Here is a 22,438-nt window from a genome sequence, read left to right as displayed (position 1 = left end):
AGATCATCTCCTTGTAGAGTTTAGGAAAAGGCTTCAAATTCAGACTGGATCTTTCCCTCACAGCTGCGCGTTCTGAACACATTATGACATATGCAGATAGGCAAGAATGTTGCACACACAGAACATAACACGTAGCTTAGCAACAAGTATATGTTCCTGTATCCTAGAAAGGGAAGTACAAAGCGGATTCCGAGTCGATCATTGCATTTTGGTTTCGTTTCAGGTTGACTTAGTATATTTTTGCTGTTCTAGGTAGGCTGATCAGCACCCTGTAAAGGAGAAGTGTCTAAAAGAATTGTCATCTGCCATGTCTCCAAACAATCCCACGAACATAAAAGTTTACTATACCAGTGTCTCTGGCTCTAGGGAGGTAGGTAAAGACTTGATAAATTCAATTCATTGTAGTGTAATCTTTTCGGATAAATGTGTCACAAGAATCTAATACTCATGTATGTCAGATTATTTTTAGCTGTGGGGAATTGTATCAACAATTTTGTAAATGTTCGCAAAATATTTTATTGGCATTAACCATATTGAAAGACTTATTCTCAGGCGAAGTAGTTTAACAATTTTTGACAAAAGTTTTCTAAACATTTATGATTAGGAGAAACTGGAGCATATTCAAAGCAGTCATTCAGAATTTTTGTTTCAATTAAAGTGAGGCTAGGACAGCTATCTAACACAGAAACGTTCATACTCCAGATTCGTAAAATCCATGCCATAATTTCCCAATGTCCACATAAAGGAAATTAAAATAATACAAATCTAAATACATCTCATTTACGTAGGAGGTGATTGTCCTAAAAGTCCAGAAGGGATCCGCCTCCAGGACTTATACTGTAACTCTATAATGACACATAATGACTAACGCAGAGGTTTTTGCTTTATTCACCCAGGTGAAGAAGAGGCAGTTCGAAGTAACTCACATTCTAGATGCGAATCAAGTAAAGTATGAGCTAGTAGACATATCCATCAGTGAAAACCTACTGCAAGAGATGCGGCAGAAGGCTGGTAACCCATGTGCAATTCCACCGCAGATATTCAATGGCGATGACTACTGTGGGGTAAGAGAAAATGTCTAGTGACATTAACCTTTTCCTTGTTTTTCAATGAAGGCCTGCTCTTTTACGGTGTATTAGGTAGTTGAGCAAGACCATGCATATCAAGCAGTGGCAAATAATTGCTGCAGACACTGATCAAATCGTGCAAAACAAACCTGATCACAGCTAGCACTGTATCTAAGTGGGGCAATACACAGTACATGTAATGTATCCTGCTGGCAGCACCACTCAGTCAGCACCACCTATGGTAGAGGGGAAAATCCAGTGGATGCAGATGTCTGGATTTCTCACTTACCCTCCTAAAAAGAAGCAAGGCTCCAGGGGGTGTATTATAGAATGTGCCCCAGAGGCTCAACGGGCATATGTGTCCACTTTGTGCACCCCTTGGGCACTTTGGTATTACAGAACAGGCTGCAGAAGCTTGTGCAGACCCGTCTGTAATACTGATAGCGCTGGGGTATATGTGGTACTATCCTGGGAGGGCGTGCCCTTACTTGCATGACCCCAGACAAAATGAGGAATCACTTTGACTCTGCGCTGCACCATTACCGACACAGAGGCAAACAAGCTCTCAGGAGGCACACTGAAAGTGCTATACAAAATGGTGGTGCACTGTTAGTGCACCCCTGAGGACAGTCCTCTCATGGGGTGAAGTGGGGTCCAGACATACCCCTGTGGGTAGGTGCAGTCATTCACTGCCCCCTCACGCAAGGTGATCTCTAATCCCTCATGAAAGTGCAGGTGGGTTGACACTTGCACTGTGAAACACGGAGCATTTCTTAAACAGCCATTTCGTATTTCACTAGAATGTGCTGCCTTCGGGCAGCACAAGTTTGTGGGTGCCCTAGAGGCAGTGCATTCATCATAATAGGGTGCAAAGATGTTCAAAGTTATGCAGTGGTGAAAATAGGGAAAATGTGCCCTGCAGGAAACGGGCCCAGGTAAACACTCTCTTTATCTCTATATATTAACACAACAGGACGAGTGCAGAGGAACCATCCACAGCCATTCCAGACCCAACTATGTCCTTCACCCTCCCATTACATTCTAAATTCCTTTACCTCACAGAACCTTTCCTAAAGCATAGTTTTCCATCATCATCATAAACAAACCATAAAAAAGCAAAAGAAAAAGATCCATCACACCTCCCCCTTACGCACATTCCTCACTGTAAAACAATAATATTATAAAATGCACAATTCCATGGAAGTACATAAACATAAATCCCAATTACAATACTCAAAATTATCAGATAATCTTGACATTTAGCAAACAATTTAATTTAACCACACTATTCCTCACTTCAGTCACTCTTTTGGAGAAAAAAATGTGGACTCCCCCTTAGGTAGAATTCCTGATGTTTTACCCTCTCTTAATGATCAAGAGACACCTTGACATTTCTTCCTCTTTTGCAAACATAAATGGCTTGAACATACAATCTGTTATCACCCACATCGTGTAGTTTCATTTTTGGAAAAGAAGCCTCTGCCGTACAAGCCCTCAACAATATGGAAGAAGGAACCCTACCTCTAAGTAACACACAAAGTGGCACTCCTGTTTCAGTACTGGAAGTAGTCCTCACAGCCCATAAACGTTTTGTTAACTCCAGAACACAGTCTAACTCATTGTCCTTAGGAAGTATTTTGCTATACTTCAGAATGAGACTAGACAAAATTAAAGGAATGCCAACAATTTCAGCACTCTAAGTCTGAGTAATAAATGTTTTAAGGCACTTTCCAAGGTTCATATAGGGAAAGCGTGCAGGTCAAATGAGCAACTCAAGCACACTTCTGAAAATAATCACAGCAGTAGAATAATAATGATCATAGAAACAAACAATGGAAATACACTACTTCAATCATAGATAATATATCTACATATAGTGTATTAGACTTGGCATCCTTGGCGTGGTCTCCTCTAACATTTTGCCTCTGCTTCTTAGCTTGTTTTGTGCTGGACTCTGTTTTTGCTGTTTTTGATACTCTGGGCACTTTACCACTGTTAATCAGTGCTAAAGTGCAAGTGTTCCTATGTAAAATGTATGTGTAATTGGCTTAGCCATGATTTGCATATTTGATTTACTAGTAAGTCCCTGGTAAAGTGCACTAGAGGTGCCCAGGGCCTGTAACTCAAATGCTACTAGTGGGCCTGCAGCACTGGTTGTGCCACCCACACTAGTAGCCCTGTAAACATGGCTCAGACCTGCCTCTGCAGTGCTGTATGTGCAGTTTTCAATTGCCAATTCAGATTGGCAAGTGTACCCACTTGCCAGCCCTAAACCTTCCCTTTTTATACATGTAAGGCACCCCTAAGGTAGGCCTAAGGTAGCCCCATGGGCAGGGTGCAGTGTATGTGAAAGGTGGGACATGTGATGCTGTTTGTTACATGTCCAAACAGTGAATACTGCTCAATTCAGTCTTCACTGTTGCAAGGCCTATCTCTCTCATAGGTTAACACGGGGCTGCCTTTAAATAACTTTAAAGTGTAGATTCCCTTTGCGAGCAGATAGAAATATGAAGTTTAGGGTCTCTGAACTCACAATTCAAAAATACATATTTTAGTGAGGTTGGTTTTTATATTGTTAGTTTGAAAATGCCACTTTTAGAAAGCAAGCATTTTCTTGTTTAAACCATTCTGTGACTCTGCCTGTTTGTGGATTGTCTGTCTGGGTCAGCTTGACAGTTGGGCTGTTTGTGAATCTCCTCTAGACAGTGACACAAAGGGAGCTGGAGTGTAGCCTACATATCCTGATGAGCCATCTGTGCAAGAAGGGGAGGGAGGAGTGGTCACTCACACCTGAAAGGGCTGTGCCTGTCCTCTCACAATGCAGTCTCCACGTCCCTGGTCTGTGTCTGGGACCTGGCCTGGGCAAGGCAGGATCTTGTGAACATCACAGACTTTCCTTTGAAGTAGGCCTACTTCAAAGGCAGAAATAGGTATAAGTATTGGACTCAAATCCCCTGACAATTAGATCACTTCTGGAACCAAGTGGAACCTCTGCCAAGGAGAAGAGCTGAAGAGCTGAAGAGCTGAGCAGGAGTGCTGTCCCTGCCTTTGACTGTGTTTTGTTGGGCTATCCTGCAGTTGCTGCTTCTGCCTGTGAAAGGGGACAAAGACTGGACTTTGTGGCATATTCCTGATTGCGAAGAATCTCCCAGGGCTTGAGTTGAGCTTGCCTCCTGTTTTGAAGTCTCCGGCCATCAAAGACTGCCTCTGCTAACATCTGGACTCTCTGCTTAGACTCCTTTCCTGCCAAGTGGTGTCCTATCCAGTCCCTGAGACCTTGAAAGGAGAAGTTGGTAGACAAGAGCTGAAAATCCATGCACAGAACGCTGAGCGGGGAAATTTTGGACGCACCATCTGCAATGCGGCTGATAAACGACATGCTGCTGCCTCGTGGCTAAAATCGATGCCCCACGTGCATTTTGCCTGGGAGAGCAACGCATCGTGGATGGAGAAGTGACACGCAACATGCGCTTGCGGCTTCTGATAATGATGCAAACCCCACGCAAAGTGATTTTCTAAAACAGTGCGACCGTATGTTCGACAAATTGTCCCTGGGCATCAAAGTCAACCAGACTCAGAGCGGATCCGAGGTGCCCGTCAGGAAATTGACGCATCGCTCTCTTGCGAGGAAGAAAAATGACACATCGCCGACCTGACTAAAGAAGAAATTACGCACGGCCTCCCTTGCGAGGTAGGAACTGATGCATTGCTGCCCTTTTCTGAAGCACGCTAGCCCGTGTGGCTTTATTTTTTATGCTAACAAGGTACTTTGTGCAAAATCAACATTTTCATTGTTTTCTATGGAGCAAGACTCTTAGGGCCAGATGTATCAAAGGTTTTTACCCATTCATTGTCTATGAGAAAATGTTTTCATGCAAATGACCCTTATTTCTTTGAAAATTCATAATTTAACTTGTCTATGTTGGATTTTGGTCATTTTGGTCTTGTTTGATTTAGATAAATATAACCTATTTTTCTAAACTGATGTGGTGTACGTTTTGTAGTGTTTCACTGTATTACTGTGTGTGTTGGAACAAATACTTTACACATTGCTTCTGAAGTTAAGCCTTGCTGCTTGTGCCAAGCTACTAAGGAGGTGAACGGGGATTAACTGAGGGTGATTTTCCATTACCCTGACTAGAGTGAGGGTCCTTGCTTGGACAGGGGATACCCTGACTGCTAACAAAAGTCCCCATTTGTAACATAGTGCTTATATATTCATGCACAATACAAAGCTAAAAATAAGAATTAAAAATACATCACCATGGGGCATGATAGGGACATCATCTCTTTGCCAACTTAAAGTCGGTAACCCAGGCAACTGCCTAAAGAGAGAACCACCCTCAATCGAAATGAACCGGGCACAGGCGTCCCCCTCGCGGAATGAGTTCAATCTAACCCCAGTCGTCAAGTGTCCCTCTTAAATACCTTAAACAAGCTAGAGAGGAGACTTCTAGAAACTCCCCCCATACTGTAGGTTGATGTTCAAATGTTGGCTCTACCACTTCGTGTTGAAAGAGCATGTGAGAGATTGGCCACATCGCAAGATGCACTCCCAAGACCAAACTGTTCCCTGCTGTGCCATAGACATTGTCTGGTACATCCTTATCTTTCCCTCAGTCCTCCATGCCTTGGGGAGAAAGAGAGTGAAAACATGTTGCACAAGCTGTGCGCGGAAAAATACCTGATAGTGGATATAGCTGAGCTCAACAGAAAATGGAGTCAGTGGTCAAGATTGAGCTGGTGATTAAATACAAATAGCATTACACTCCACCCTTTGACCAGTGACTCTCATAACATACGGGTGTGAAATTAACTTGTTTTGGTTTAAACACTGCGAGCAAATTACATATGCATTATACACTGCAGCACAATGCTATAACTATCGAAATTACCCCAAGTATCCCATCCAAAACATTATGTAATTGTCCAAACGCGGGCAACCACTTGCATAATGAGTCCCACCACCCTTTATCCACATCTTGTTTTACTCCTTTCACCAATTCATGTAAAGTGTCAATATGGGACTGGATGGATTTAGAGTGGTCTGACAGATTAAAGCAACACATGCCTTCAAATTCAGTTCAACTGTGATCATGCTTTAACAATAAATAATCAATAGCAGCTCTGTTTTGTAATGCAGCTTTTCTAGTACCACATATATCTAGTAAATATTTGGACAAAGCAATAGAAGTGTGATTAATATTCTGAACTATTAAGCATGCCAATTTATTGATAATTTTAGTATTATAAACGGCTAAGCCAGATATGCCTACAATGGAGAGACTCAATCTTAAATATCCTGATTTAGATAATAATTGTATGTCAGCATCACAGTTTTCATTTAATTAAATAGCTTCTCCTGAATAACGAGCATGTACCGCATGAAATGGAAACATCATGAGTCCTAATCGTACAAAGGTACACGGTCCACCAGTTATATTAGTGCGCATGTAGATGAAAGTGATATTTCCACATGAAAAGAGCCAGCCCACCAGTAATTTAACATGCTTAATGTGACTAGCGGTGGTCACAATGTGAAGGCAAACCATGTTGTTGGTCATGTTTTTGCAGTGTTTATCCGTTCGATAACAACATAAAGTTTGGTGTTTCCACGGTATCTCTTGAGAAGACCGTGTTTTTGCCTCTAGGCCTAGTTGAGTGCATTTTCCCACATCATAAGGATTACAGGACATGCGGTAACAGGTGTCACCAGTGATGATATTATACACAGTTATCTGAGCGAGATTTTCCCACTTCTCATTTGTTGCTTCTTGACAGTCCCTACAGTACTCATGGGGACTGAAATGGGATATCACGTTGTGTTCCTGAACGATTCCATCCTAGTTGGTGGTGCTAGCTCTCCTGGTCATTAGTAAGTAAACTCATGAGGGACGCGTTTAGGCCGATTAACCTTTTGGATCGCATGGAGTATCCTAGCCATGTGGTGACCAGTGTCATCAACAATTAATGTAATCAATCAATAACCACTAAAAGGAATCATTAACCATTAAACGGTATATCAACAATTCATGAATAACCACAACTCAATTATACGTTTTAGCAATTTTCATTTACCTATTAGTTACAATTCTAAACCATCGGATTAGTTCAAACTTTATTCAATTATCTCATAGTTAATCTATTAGTGACCACCAATAACACAATCTAATCAGAACTTGAGAAAACATATGCTCTAATGCTTCAGCGTAAGCTAACAAAGATGAATATATCTACATTAATAGCAGAGTTCAGCAATCAGTTCGTCAATCATTTGTTACTGTCAACGTCACCCAAAGGAAGCTTACTGAACACAAATTTGCATTAGCATGTGGGACTTCATGTGAAAACAATTTAGAACACAAATTTAGAAAACATCTAGCTAAAAGAAAAACGTATTCAAACAGCGCAGTTGGTACCTAGAAAGAAAGGCACAAAAATTAATTAGTCACATTGTCATGGCTACCTATCCACAGAATGGATCAGCAACAAAGTCAGTCTTCGTCTTCAGGTCATCAATCAATCAGCAACCCATCAGGCTCTCAAGAGCATGAGCCCAATATCAGATTCTAGAATTGCGTCTTCTGACATTATCAATTCACCCCTCACATCTGAAGTTTTTAGCCCTCTGTCATGACTTTTTATTAAGGTTTTCCAGTCCATCCCCCTAATTCCTAATTGGTCAGTCAATCACCAGTTATTACCCTAACCAATAATATTAAATTTGCAAATCAATGAATTCTAATATTATGCTGTTCTCAGTTTGTTGATTGGTTTACTGTACAATGTCCTCATCATCTGGCTCATCAGGTATCGAAAATGTTGCATCTTCTTCTCCAGTCAGTGCTTCTATTGTTCAAGTCCTGGGAAAGTAAATCGAGTCTGCCTTACACCAAAATTGTTACATGTTTAGTTCCATCATCTCCTGTCCGTCGGTACATTGCAGAATATTCTAGCTCAGCAGATTTTATTACCATACGCGGTTCATGGACAATTCAACACACCAGCTTCTGTGCAGTGCGCTAGAAATTCAGCTTCTGCATGAGGCCTGGTAACTAGGCCACAACTTCGGCTAAGTTAACTATAACATAATGCAAAACATCGGTTATATATCTTAATAATATGACATACTACTACATTATTATTACACATTTTCATTATTTCACACATTTTTTGTCATTTTTTAATATAATTTGTGAACATTGGCAGCCACTCTTCGTGGGCAAATTTTCAAACGTGCACATTAATTTCTCTACGTTTAATTTTCTTGTAAATCAAAATACATAAACATTCATTAATAATTTCTAATTAGCATATCTGCCTCAACAGTGGCATTAAAAAATATCCAGTAGTACACTTGCAATTGTGGGTATTGCAATCAAACAAGTAGATAGAACATCCACAGTATTTTGCATTGATCCCATGCAAAAGTCCAACCTGTTCAGCACAACTTGTGCTAGGTGGGTCCAAATATTCTCAGTCAAGTGCAGTTGAGGTGCCGCTTGACATGGTCAATCAATCAGGTTTGAGTTGGGGGTCTTTGGTCCCTCTTGACCCCACACACACATGCCTAAAGGAGACCACACACCACAGTCAGTGCATAGACACTTTGTAGTATGATCTGTAAAACAGACAAGTATGATCATTCACACAAATCAGATTTGTCAACTGGGATGTGTTCCCACTGTTCCTTTCCTGTTTTTATGATCGGAAGAACATTATCTGGGCCCTTAGCTATAATTTCTGCTGGCTCTGGAGGGTGATTTGGGGATTCCACCCACACCTGAGCACCAGGGATTTTGCTAGTTGAATCAAAACCTCCCTCCCCACGTACCGTAAGGGTTGGGGCAGTCCCCTTTCTAACTATTCCTCCATACACAGGGATAATTATAATCTGCACAATTCTGTCTCCTGTTTGTAGCATCAAATCTGTGTCTCCACTTTTCAAGAGAATAATCTTGTTTTTTTCGTGGTAGTCTGCATCAATCACACCCCCTAAGAATTGAATACCTTTGAGTGCCAACCCAGATCTAGGCGCAATCAATCCGAAATGCTCCGGGGGAATCTGTATTCCAACACCTGTTTTACAAAGTGGCAAATCTCTTGGTTTCAATGAGTAAGCTTTTAACACATGTAGGTCAAGACCTGCAGATTCTGGTGTGGCTCGATAAGGAGCTAAGGTTCCTGGTTTTACTTCCCAATACATGACGGTGTTGGTGGCCACATGGGGTTGTATCTGCAATGCAGGGGTGAACATCCTCATCAGGGGAGTCTCAGCATTTATAAGAGGTCTGTTATTCAGAATTTGGAGGGCCTCATTTAAATACTCACTCTAATTTCTAAAAGTTCAATTCAACAATTTTCATAATTGGGATTTCAGTAAGCTGTTCATTCTCTCAATCAGTCCAGCAACTTGTGGATAATAAGGAATGGGATATATCCTCTCAATGTTGTGCTGTAAACAGTAATATTGTACCAATTTTCCTTTGAAATATGACCCATTGTCACTTTGGACCTGGAGTGGTACTCCATAATATAACATTACCAGGTCCAGAGTCCTGATGGTATTATATTGAGTGGCACATATACAAGGGACAGCAATCAGGTAACCAGAATATGTGTCCACTACTGTGCTAGCGTATTGACACCCCCGACTAGTCGGTAGTGGCCTAATGTAGTCAATGTACCATATCTGCCCGGTAACTTCCCTCTCCCCAACTGACCTCTGAGAGTTTGCGGGACAGACCTCTGTTGGGAGTGTTGACAAATAGGACATTGCATGATTGCAGTTTTTATCAAATCTAGGGCATACCTAGGGCATACCTCTAATCTCTGCCCACCTGTAAGTGGCTTTCTCTCCCAGGTATCCACATTTTTGGTGCACCCATTTAGCCATCCCCACCAAGTCCGAATTTGGTGTCACCATGTCTCTGTCTCTGAAATTTGGCTTTGTCATCTGCAGGGAAATTGAACCATTGTTCTAGTGAATTGGTGGACAATGGGCATCTAAATGATAAATAGTAACTGTACTTTGCTCTAACATTTCCCAAATTTCCTGCCACAATTCTTTGCCCCACACCTCCTTTGAATGTATTTGCTAGTTATGTGCATGCCATTTGGGAAGCCAGGTGGCTAACCCTTTGACAGTAGGCCAAGAATCAGTATAAATGTGACAAGTTCTGGGCAATTCTTGCTTAAACTCCTGATACGCACCCTACAGTTCTGCATTTTGATTAATCTTCCCTTCTCCTGTAGTGGTCAGCAGCTTTTTGGTGACTGGGTTATATGAAACTGCCTTCCAATGTCTTTTGGCCCCCACATATTTGACTGAACCATAGGTAAACTATAATTGCTTCCTATCCTCAGGGGACAAGGATTCAAATGGCTCCCCCCATCTCACTGGTGACTCTTTTATCGGGGGTACTGCCTGCACCCTCTCCTCATCCTGCACAGGGGCTTTATGACACCTGTTCATGTAGAGTGGCTGTGCCTGCTGGTCCCACTCGAGCCCTGTCCTGTATGTACCATTTCCAACATATGATACTAGCTTCTTGTACATGTCCTATGCAGTGCGTTTTAGGTGAACTCATCACACACTGCATTATTGGAATCTCAGGTCTCAAAATCACATTATGACCTAGGGTCATTTGCTCAGTATCCACTAGAGCCCAGTAGCATGCAAGTGAGTGTTTCTCAAAGGGAGTGTATAGCTCCCCAGCCTCAGGTAACTTTTTAGTCAAGAAACCCAGGTTCTTCCCTGTTTTTGCCACATGCTCCAATTTGCATATTGCCCCTGAACGTTTACAACGTTTACTCAATGTCCCCTTCTTGTTCTGACCACAAGTCTATAGCCTGTTGAATCACCTCTTTTGCCAAATCAAACACACTGCTGCTGTTTACCCCATTCAAACTCATGCATTTTTCACGTTACTTTGTACAAAGGGGCTAGGATTTGACTCAAATGAGGAATATGTTGTCTCCAAAAACCAAACAATCCGATGAATCGCTGTGTCTCTTGCTTAGTGCGGGGGAGGCAAACTCTAAAATCTTTTGTTTGGGCTGCGGCAATACCTCTCTATTTCCACTGAATCCCTAAAAACTTCACATTTTGAGAGGGTCCCTGCATCTTATCTGGATTAATCATCCCCTTTGCTCTGCAAGAGTTCCACAACTTGTTCCAACTGAGTCTGCACCTATTCTTGTGTTTCTCCTTGAATCATCATGTTACCAATGTAATGGGTCAATTGTACTCCTGGAATGATGGATACTTCATCCAGATGCTTTGCCACCAGCCGGTGACAGATGGTGGGGCTATGTACATACCCCATAGGTAAAGATAACATTCAGAATTGTCTGCCAGAATATGAGAAAGCAAATTGGTCTTGACACTTAGGGGTCAATGGTATAGAAAAGAAAACATTGGCAATATCAATAGTTGCATACCATGTCCCTGTATGTTTCAGTATTCTTTCAATCAAAGTGATGGTGTCAGGGACCACAGCTGTCAATGAGGGTGTATATATAATCAGCTTGCGGTAATCAACAGTCATTCTATAGCGCCCATCAGGTCGACACGTGGGCCAAAGGGAATTTTTCCATTCAGTAGTGGTTGAAGCTATTACGCCAGCCTCAATCATATCTTGGATAATCTTACTTATTTCATCCTGCCCTCCTGGGATACGTATTGCTTTGGGCGTATTACGTCGGTTGATAGGTTCACCTCCAATGGGGGTATCTTCAGATGACCCACCCTCATAGCTGTCACTGAAATATATCTCTTTGATCGATATTTATAACAACCATCATCCAAATACAAAGTCATTCCTTTTAAAATGTCAATTCCCAGTATGTCTTTCTAAATCAACATGTGGTCTGTTGGTGAACGGCTAATAAAGGTTTAAGAGAAGGAGGAAAAGAAGACAAAGAGCAGTAAAGATTACAAAAATAAACAGACAGTCACAAGACAGAAGCACAATACTTATGGCAACCACTAGACACCAGGGATGAGGTGCAGGGTGGAGCCTGCGGGTGGTGGAGGGCCTCGAACTCGCAGCAGCAGCAAGGGCGGGGTAAAGGGCACGGGCGCAGTCAGGTGGAGCTGCGCGGCATGGGGAGCGATCCCAACCTTAAAAACAGGTCAGGAGTCACCTAATAGAATAGCAGTTTTCATACTTTCTTCCTTAATTCTTTGCATGGCATCTCTTAAAGTGTACCAAGGCTTATCATTTGGTGGCCAGTCTGATTTAGTATGGTATTTTTAATTACATCCCATGACTGCCAATTGTAATAAATTGTTTGTTCCTTGATTCCCATAGTTCATGAATTGTTCTTGTACTAAGGGGTCCGTGCTAAGAGTACAAAACTTCCTTGAATCTCCCGAATCTAATGCTACCCCTGAAGCACCAGTGTCAAATAACCTCACCATCCACATAAGCAGTGCTTCCCCACTTTTCTGTTTAAATCGGTCCATAAAACCATTAACTTCTTGCTGAGTATAATTTTCTAAAGAATGCATTTCAATACCTCCCGGATTCTGTGGAGTGCCCTGTATTTTTCATCTCAATATGGGCTGTGCACGAACTACGTTCTGCTCATTTGGCTCACACTGGCCTTGACCTTTTTTAACCTCTTCATCACTGGAATTTGAAAAATCAGTGCTCTCCCATACATTAGTGGCCCATAAATCTGAATCCTAGTTTAATCCTGCATTGGCAATTGCTAAATGAACGGTCTTTGGATTTATTCTGCCTTTGTGTTTCTGAAATTTGTTCTGGGCAACTTTAACAGCAGCTTTCTCTGCCACGGACTGATAGATATCGCCCATGTCTTGCAACAGTTTATTCTGACAAGATAGCATAGTTACAGTATTTTTAGTTTCAACAAGACGCCTTTCTAATTGCTGATTCTCCTGTTCTAACTGCTTGCATTTTTCTATAAGTAGAGAGAAATATCCACCCTTGCTGCTCTAAAATAGATAAATCACCGGTACGTTCAAAAGGCACTTTCTTTAAACATAACAGTACGTCTTGCAGCTCTATGTCCTCAAACATATTTGCCAAACATATTTCACACTTTTCAACCTTTCCCACCTTTCCGACTACACCAAAGTGCTTTGCTATACTTCAGAGTAAGACAAGACAAAATGAAAGGAATGCCAGCAATTCAGCACTCTTAGTCTGAGTAATAAATTTATTAAGGCACTTTCCAAGGCCTGTACAGCGAAAGCGTGTAGGTGAAATGCAGCAACACAAATACACTTCTAAAAATAATCACAGCAGTAGAATAATAATGATGGAAACAAAGAATGAAAATACCAGGGGCAGCTGTACCGTTTGGGTGGAGGAGTATTGCCCCCTCCACCAGCAGCAGCAGCCAAACTTCTACACTACAACGATAATAAACTATGATTATTACCATTGTGGTGTAGAAGGGGCGGGCCACAGGTAATGGCGAGCACAAAGGGTGTGTGCTCAGCACTCCTCATCTGTAGGCCAGCCGTCTCAGGCTGGCCAAATATACATGCGCACTAACCTCTGTCCAACCCAGCCACACAGTGCCGGGTTGGAGAGATCAGGCAGACTCTTCCAGTCTGCCTAGGAGCGCCCTGGCTGGGCGCTCTGACCAATTGGAACGCTGCTGTCATGCTGGCAGCGGCATGACAGCAGCGTTCAGAGTGCGCGCAGGGCAGGCTGGGAGCCTGTGTCTGCAGCCTGTGGCAAAGGCAAGAGGAGTGTGAGGTGGCGGCAGCGGGGCATTCAGGTAAGTGTTTTTTTTTGTTCATTAATTTTTCTTCACCTCCACACACAGCCCTGCCCTGCCACGCGCTTGAGCTGCTACTGGAAAATACACTTCTTTAATCGTGGATAATATATCTACATATAGGGGGTGATTCCAACTCTGGCGGGCGGAAACCGCCATTTGGCCGCCACGCGACCAAAATTCCACGGCTCCTATTCTGACATTCCCGCTGGGCCGTCGGGCGCTAACCAAGTTAGCGCCCGCCGGCCCAGCGGGAATGAGGCCACAACACAGGTGCCAGCTCCGAATGGAGCCGGCGGTGTTGCGGCGGTGCGACGAGTGCAGTTGCACCCGTCGCGCTTTTCACTGTCTGCCATGCAGACAGTGAAAAGCAGGCCGGGGCCCTGTTGGGGGCCCCTGCATGCCCATGCCAGTGGCATGGGCATGCAGGGGCCCCCAGGGGCCCCAGGACACCCGTTACCGCCAGCCTCTTCCTGGCGGTGAAAACTGCCAGAAACAGGCTGGCGGTACGGGGGTCAGAATCCCCAGGGCAGCGCTGCTTGCAGTCGGAATGGGGATTGAAGCACCGCCAGCCTGTTGGTGGTACTTCCGTCATTCGTGGCCCTGGCGGTCCAAGACCGCTAGGGTCAAAATGACCCCCATAGTGCTTATATATCCATGCACAATGCAAAGCTAAAAATAAAAAATGCATCACCATGGTGCTTGATAGGGACATCGTCTCTTTGCCAACTTCAAGTCGAGAACACAGGCGACTGCTGCAAGAGAGAACCACCCTCAATGGGAATTAACTGGACAAAGGTGTCTCCCTCCTGGAATGAGTTTGATCTAACCCCAGTCGTCAAGTCTCCTTCTTAAATACCTTAAACAAGCTGGAGAGGAGAAGTAGTAAAATACACTACTTCAATCATGGATAATATATCTACATCTAGTGCTTATGTATTCATGCACAATGCAAAGCTAAAAATGAAAATTAAAAAGGCATCACCATGGGGCTTGATAGGGACATAATCTCTTTGCCAACCTCAAGTCGAGAACCCAGGCTACTGTCGAAAGAGAGAACCACCCTCAATGGGAATGAGCCAGGCAAACCGGGCAAAGGCGTCCGCCTCCTCGAATGAGTTTGATCTAACCCCAGTCATCAAGTCTCCTTCTTAAATACCTTGCACAAGCTGGAGAGAAGAATTCTGGAAAGTCCCCTCTCCCATACTGTAAGATCTTGTTCAAACGCTGGCTGTGCCAGTCTCTGTTGAAAGGGCACGTTAGAGATCAGCCACATCCCAAGGTGAGCACCCAAGACCGGACTGTTCCCTGCCGTACCATAAACATTCTTTGGTACATCCTTATATTTCCCTCACTCCTCCGTGTTATGTCCTTGCCTTGCTGAGAAAGAGAGAGAAACCATGTTGCACAAGCTGTGTGCGGAAAAATACCTGACAGTATATGAAGCTAAGCTAAACACAAAATGGAGTCAGTGGTCAAGATGGAGCTGGTAGTTAAATACGAAGAGCGTTACAGCAAGCTACAGATTATGTTTGAAGACTCTAAAAAAAACACTCAACTAGACAATTTCTCCTGGGATGGTATACCAAAGTTTTGGAATGTTTCAATCTAAACTAGTTGAAAAAAATCTTTAAAGTGTGAGGATATGAACTAACTGCCATTGCCAGTTAAAATTTCGTCTGGAATTCCTTCTCTGACACAAATTGACTTTATATTTGCAAACAGTTTAGACCCACCAGCTGTTTTACAAACTTAACTTCTGGCCTTTAACTGAAAAAAACTATGACCAGAAAAAAATAAATGACTATAATCCCATACTCTTGAATACCTCCACATACCTCAATAGAGCCAATGATGCCTATGGCCAACTTGCTCTAAGCTTTATTGGGAATAGCAATAGTCTAAACAGGATTAGGAACAGTAAACTGTGATTTGTTGATTTACAGCACAAGACAGGCAGTCACAACAGGCTCAGCACTCTTGTCCAAACCTAGTGACCAAAAATGTTCCTTCTTCCTTCTTTTTATCACGTGCATCCTTATGTGCCCCTTGGGAGTCAAAAACAAAACTTCATTTCTCATCGCAAAAGATACAGCATACATATCTGAAAGAAAAAGGAGATTATTAATAATGGGCTTTTCTTCAAACACATACTTCTACTTGTTATCCGACTAATCACACAGCTTCAAAAAAGGCCCCTCTTGAAGAATACCATCCCTAACCTCCACCAAATTCTTATCCTGGTTAAATGCAATCTAATAGTCATCCTTTGACATGGCACCCTCAGTCCCATATTCCACTGTTTACACAGACACTAAGGCCCCCAGTTACTAGATTTTCACACAGTGCAGCAGGTAACAATTCTGCCTGCACTGTGTGAGAAGGAGAGAGCAGAATAGTGCCATATGTACAGAAATCTAGCACTATCCTCCCCTATCCCTAGCATCAGCCCTGAAATATGCTACCGAACACCACACACACACCACTGCACCTTTCAGTACACAATACTATGCTTAAACTAACTTTAAAACTTTTCTCACTTTGTCTGTGTGCTGTACAGTGCAGCACACATGCAAAGTCAGAAACTAGAGGAGAAATAAAAGTATTTCACTGTGATAACACTTATTTGAAATGGGCACTATTTTTATGCAAACCCCTGTCTCTTTTATTTAATAAATTGGTTTTGGGGCAAAAACCTTGGGTATTTGCAAGGGAACGCCCATGCACCACCCATGGAGCGCCCTCTTGGTGCTAAGTAATGGAAAGCAAGAGTGCTTTGCATTACTTTCAAGTGATTTTCCAGCGCAAAACAAGATTTGGGCTGGAAAGTAAAACATTTTGCATCAAGTTACTTTTGTGACACAAACTCAGAGCAAAATCTTAGTAGATATACCCTCAGTGATCTATACTACAGTCTTCCCCAACCTGGTGGTTGTTAGGAAGAGGAGAAAGACACTCAGCTATCACATTTTTGGCTCCAGTAACATATTCCACTCTATAATTGTGCTCAAATAATCTATATTGCCACTTGGCAGTGCTCAGAAAGGCCCTATTTCCTCCTTTAGTGTTGAAAAGATCTACAAAAGTTTTATGATCTACCTAAATAGTGAAACGTGCCCCATAAATATGGCTTGAAGTGAGAGATGCCCCACTGTTAAACCTAGCATCCTTGACGTAGTCTCCCCTGTCTTTTTGCCTCTGCTTCCTGTGTTTTTGACTGTGTACCGGACTCTGTTTTTGCAATTTGTGGCACTTTAGCACTGCTGACCAGTACTAACTTGCGAGTGCTCTCTGTGTAAACTGTATGTGTAATTGGCTTTTTAATGATTGGCATATTTGATTTACTAGTAAGTCTTTAGTAAAGTGCACTACAGGTGCCTAGGGCCTGTAAATCAAACGTTACTAGTGGGCCTGCAGCACTGATTGTGCCACCCACATTAGTTGCCCTGTAAACATGGCTCAGACCTGCCACTGCAGTGTCTGTGTGTGCAGTTTTAAACTGTCAATTCGACCTGACAAGTGTATCCAGTTGCCAGGCCCAAACCTTCCCTTTTTATACATATAAGACACTCCTAAGGTAGGCCCTAGGTAGCCCCATAGGCAGTGTATGTTAAAGGTAGGACATGTACTGAGGTGTTCTACATGTCCTAACAGTGAAATACTGTTAAATTCAGTTTTCACTGCTGCAAGGCCTATCTCTCTCAAAGGTTAACATGGAGGCTGCCTTTAAATAAATTTTAAGTACACTTTTCCTTTTGGAGCAGATAGAGTTGGGGAGTTTGGGGTTTCTGATCTCACAATTTAAAAACACTTCTTTTGGTATAGTTGGTTTTTAGATTGTCAGTTTGAAAATGCCACTTTTAGAAAATGGGCATTTTCTGGCTTAAACCATTCTGTGCCTCTTCCTGCTTGTGTATTCCACGTCAGGGTCAGACTGACAGTTGGGCTGGTGTGAATTCCCTATAGATTGTGACACAAAAGGAGCTTGGGTATAGCCTTCATATCCTGATGAGTCTACTGGGCTAGAGTGGGGAGGGAGGGAGGAGCGGACATTTACATCTGAATGTGCTGTGCCTGCCCTCACACAGTGCAGTCTCCAACCCCCTAGTGTGTGTCTGGGTCAGGCTTGGGCAAGGAAGGATTTTGTGAACAACAGAGACTTTCCTTTGAAGTTTGCTTACTCCAAAGGCAGAAATGGGCATAAGTAGTGGACCCAAAACCCCAGATTTTTAGAACACATCTGGATCAAGAGGAACCTCTGCCAAGGAGAAGAGCTGGAGGAGGAATACTGCCCCTTTGCTGTGTGTGCTTTACTGGGATGGCCTTCAGTTGCTGCTTCTGCCTTAGAGAGGGTAAAGATTATACTTTGCTGTGTATCCTGCTTGAGAAGATTCTCCAAGGGATTGGACTGAACTTACTGTCTGTTCTGACGTCTCAGGGCCACCAAAGGCTTCCTCTACCGGCACCTGGACTCTCTTGCTGAGACTCCTACCCTGCCAAGTGGGGGCTAATCCAGTCCCTGGGCCCTTGAAAGGAGGAGCTGGTGACAAACCAAGAAGTGCAGTGACTTCGGACGACTCCAGATTGACACCGCTGCTGGATCCCGTGACACTGCCTGCAACTGAAGCCATGGTCCTTGCTGAAGTACAACAACCCTGCAGTCCGGACACAGCTGCAGCCTCGCTGAAGTCCACGACTCTGTGAGCCCCGAAGTGCTATGTCACCGACATCCGTGACACCTGACTTAGCCACACCACGGCCTGCCTGCCGGATATCGCTCCTGCCGGAAGTGCACAGATCCAATGCTTCACACCCACGCCGCCTCACCTCCACAGATGAAAGATGTTAGATATTTTGATTTATGATGTAGATTAATTTGGTGATAGGCCGAGGTCATAGTGAATGGAAGGAAAATCTTTCCCTCCTTCAAACTGGTAGACATTTCCATAATATTGGGAAGGGGATGCCTGTCCATTCAACTTTGTGAGTTTAAATCAAGGAAATCCACACACATTTGAAACAAGCCATTGGCTTTGCGGGCTAAAACAATTGGGCTAACCGATCAGAACTCTATTGGTTTCATAACATTCAGTGCACACAGTCTGTCTAGTTCCTTCCTTAGTTCAGTTCTTAAAGCTATAGGCACCCTGAGAAGTTTATGCACAACTGGTTAACCATTGTCCTTCAGAAAAATCTTGTGCACAAAACCTTTAAAGAGACCCAATTTCTTTTGATAGTTTTCAGGATAAGGAGTAATCTATACATTGTAGTTGACACAATAGACCCCTTTCAGCCCTGAATAAAGGATTGGGTTTCGTTCCGACTCCATCTGAAGACCCTTTCCGCCTCAATTGTGAACTTGCACAATTTTTCAGGAAGATACGCCTACATTTTTTCTTCCTAGATAGACCGGGTTTTCCTGGGAACAATGATACAGGACTTAGAAAACCATCTACTTTCATTCCCCCTACTCACTCTCTCCCCGTCGAGGTGTTAACTTTCGAAAAAGCTGTTATGGCAGATTTGGACACTATCTGTCCTAATAGACCATTCATGAACTTACCTGCCATTGAAAAGATGGCCCTGAAAGACCTAGCCTCTGATCAGTCTATCACTATAAAACCCGCTGATAAGGGGGGGTGCAATAGTAATTATGAACACTGATGAGTATAGACAGGATTGCTTACGTCTTTTAAGCGACAGTAGTCACTATGCCCATTTGATCCATGACCCTACTCCAGATCTACAGAAAACAATCAGATGTATGATAAAAGAGGCTAAGAACAATACATGGATCTCTTCTAAGGAAGCCGAGTTCCTAGATACTACACACCCTAGGACTCCATACTTTTACTGTCTTCCGAAAATACACAAGGGAATTTTTCCTCCTCCTGGTCGACCCATTGTATCAGGCATTGGGTCTGTACTTGAACCCCTTTCTGTATTTTGTGACTTTTTCCTTCAACCACTGGTACAAGAATCCAGCACCTTTCTGAAAGATACAACTCATGTTCTTAATTTGATTGAGAACATCAATTTATCTAATGAAGCAAAAGCCCTTATCACACTTGACGTGGAAGCCCTATATACAAACATTCCACAGGACTCGACTTTACAAGTAGTGGAAACTGCCCTACTTGCTAGTACATGGACATCTCCCACCCCAGTCCACTTCATTATGCAGTGTGCCACCCTAGCAATGAAAAATAATTTCTTCCAATTCGAAGATTCTCTTTTTCATCAAATTCAAGGGACCTCAATGGGAAGCACTTTTGCCCCTAGTCTGGCATGTTTGTATATGTATAACTTTGAGAAACTTTTTATACTACAAACTGCCAACCCATTTTATAATAAGATTTCCTTATGGAAGAGGTACATTGATGATATCCTCATTGTCTGGAATGGCCCGTGTGATGAGATTGACGAATTCACCTCTTGGATTAATTCTCTGGACCCATTCCTGAGATTCACTGCTCACTCATCCCTTACACAAATATAATTTCTGGATTTGGTGATCAAAATTGATAATGGCATACTCACCACCACTACCTTTCAGAAAAGTACTGATCGCAATAGTTTACTCATGTACGATAGTCATCACCCAAAAGCATTGCGGGACAATCTTCCATTTGGGCAATTTTTGAGGTTACGACGTAATTGCAGCACTCCCCAAACCTTTGACACTCAATCTCGAGATTTGAAACAAAAACTACAGGACCGACACTATCCGAACAAGATCATTAACTCTGCTTATAAAAGAGCACGTAACAACCATAGGGAAGCTCTGCTAACTTCAACACCTAAGGACCCGGAAACACGTTTGACGTGTGTCTCTACGTTTACTCCACTGTCTAACACCATTAAAAAGTTGATTAATAAACGGTGGAATATACTACAGAGCGGTGGAACAGTAATTCCTAAACCTCTTTTTGCCTTCAAAAGGTCAACAAATATACGAGACCTACTTGTCCACACTCGACCTCGTATGCCCAATGAGACACCACAACAAAACACACTGTGGAATTTACCCCCAGTGATGGGTCACTATCCGTGTGGTACATGCAATGTCTGTCCTCTCACTAAACGTCTAAACAGCATTGACCTTGACCACTTTGGGACTTGGCATCTTAAGAAACATACAAACTGTAACACACGACAGTGTATCTACCTAGTTTCCTGTCCTTGCAATTTGAAATATATTGGTATGACGACTCGCCCTGTCAAACTACGTATTAATGAACACCGGAGCAATATCAGATGTTCCCGCATCACCACTAAGCTCAGTGCACATTTCATTGATGCAAAACACAGCCCTGATGATATGTGGTGGATAGTGTTACAAGTACCAAGAAATGTCAGTAACAACCCTAACGTACTATTTAAGACCGAACAAAGATGGGTTTTCCGATTGAAAACCCACAAAGAAGGACTGAATGATGACATACCCTGGAATTTATTAACACCTTAATTTTAGAAAGCATAAGGGCTATCATATTCCAGCAATTCTAGACTTTACCTTGTCAGACTGACCCTTACCTGTCATCTGCCGTTCTCTTCTTTCTCTTTCCTTTTTTCTCTCCCCCTTTTTTGCCCCATTCTTAAATGTAATAAATAATTAACATTCAACTTAAAGCTTCCAATAAAAATTTGGCAACGCCCCTTTTGACATCGTTTTTTTTAATGTGCAGAATTGTTTTTTTCAAAAAAACAAAGAAAAGGTCTACTTTTGGGTTGTGTCTCCCCATTTATACAGACCTCCTTATTACTATTTCAAACAATATAAGATGGCCCCCATAGTCGACTTTCCCTTCCCAATGGTGCTTGGATCCGTCCTTTATGGATCGCCTAAGACGGCCGCCGCAACATTAGTCCATCGACTGTTTTCACTACCCGGAACAACCAGCTGGTTGGTTCCGGTACGGCCGCGCTTCTCAATGTCAGCATAAAAAACCTCGTACCGCAACTACATGCCGTCTACGGGCGCGCGGCGACGGGTAGGTTCCTGGTTGCACCGAGGAACATTTGAAGTAAGTGCAGGATTATCGGGGGATTTTTTGGCCATTTTCCGGCCCTTTTTTGAATTCTAAAGATGACTTTACTCATGCGTCATCTGGCCGACTGTTCACACGGCCATTTATTCTTAGAGCAACCTGCCACAACCGATGCCTATATACGTCGTGGCATATACTTGGTTTCCCTTTTGGAAAAAGTGTGTAATCGCAGTGTCTGGGTAAACATAAACTCTTACAGTATAATTTAATTCCAATAAGATTACGCAGCGAAATACAACGCCACCATTGAAGGTCTGAAATATTGCCAGTCAGCATAAGATATATACTTCTCTATCACAGTACTTTTTCCGAACACTATCAATGGGTATACGTATGTAGACAAGTGTGCACAAACGAATTGAATATTGAAATCAGTGATTCATTCCCATTATTAATATGCAATCATGTTCAACACCATGTTTCCATATACGATTGTGCGGTGCTAAATTTTCACATATCATTATCACTTTTATCTAGTTCATTCTCCTTGGTTGATGCTAGCGCAGACCCAGGGAGCCCAATCTCTAATATGGGATGGTAAGCATTGCTAAAACTTATCTT

The 22,438-nt window shown here is 42.7% G+C and overlaps 1 protein-coding gene across 1 annotated transcript in view; it reads left to right on the top strand.

The window, feature by feature from the left end:
* The first annotated feature begins 242 nt into the window (after window positions 1-242).
* LOC138258852 (SH3 domain-binding glutamic acid-rich-like protein 3) overlaps window positions 243-22,438 on the top strand; it is a 101,332-nt gene continuing 79,136 nt past the window's right edge. The window contains exons 1-2 of the mRNA XM_069206145.1: window positions 243-370; window positions 897-1,064. Of these exons, the coding sequence (XP_069062246.1) occupies window positions 308-370; window positions 897-1,064 (231 nt within the window). The 5' untranslated portion in view covers window positions 243-307. The remainder of the gene's footprint in view (window positions 371-896; window positions 1,065-22,438) is intronic.

Source organism: Pleurodeles waltl, chromosome 2_1 (genome assembly GCF_031143425.1).
Source record: "Pleurodeles waltl isolate 20211129_DDA chromosome 2_1, aPleWal1.hap1.20221129, whole genome shotgun sequence".
In the NCBI taxonomy this organism is placed as follows: Eukaryota; Metazoa; Chordata; class Amphibia; order Caudata; family Salamandridae; genus Pleurodeles; species Pleurodeles waltl.
Note: the sequence above shows the minus strand (reverse complement) of the source record. Positions and strands in the feature narration are given on the sequence as shown.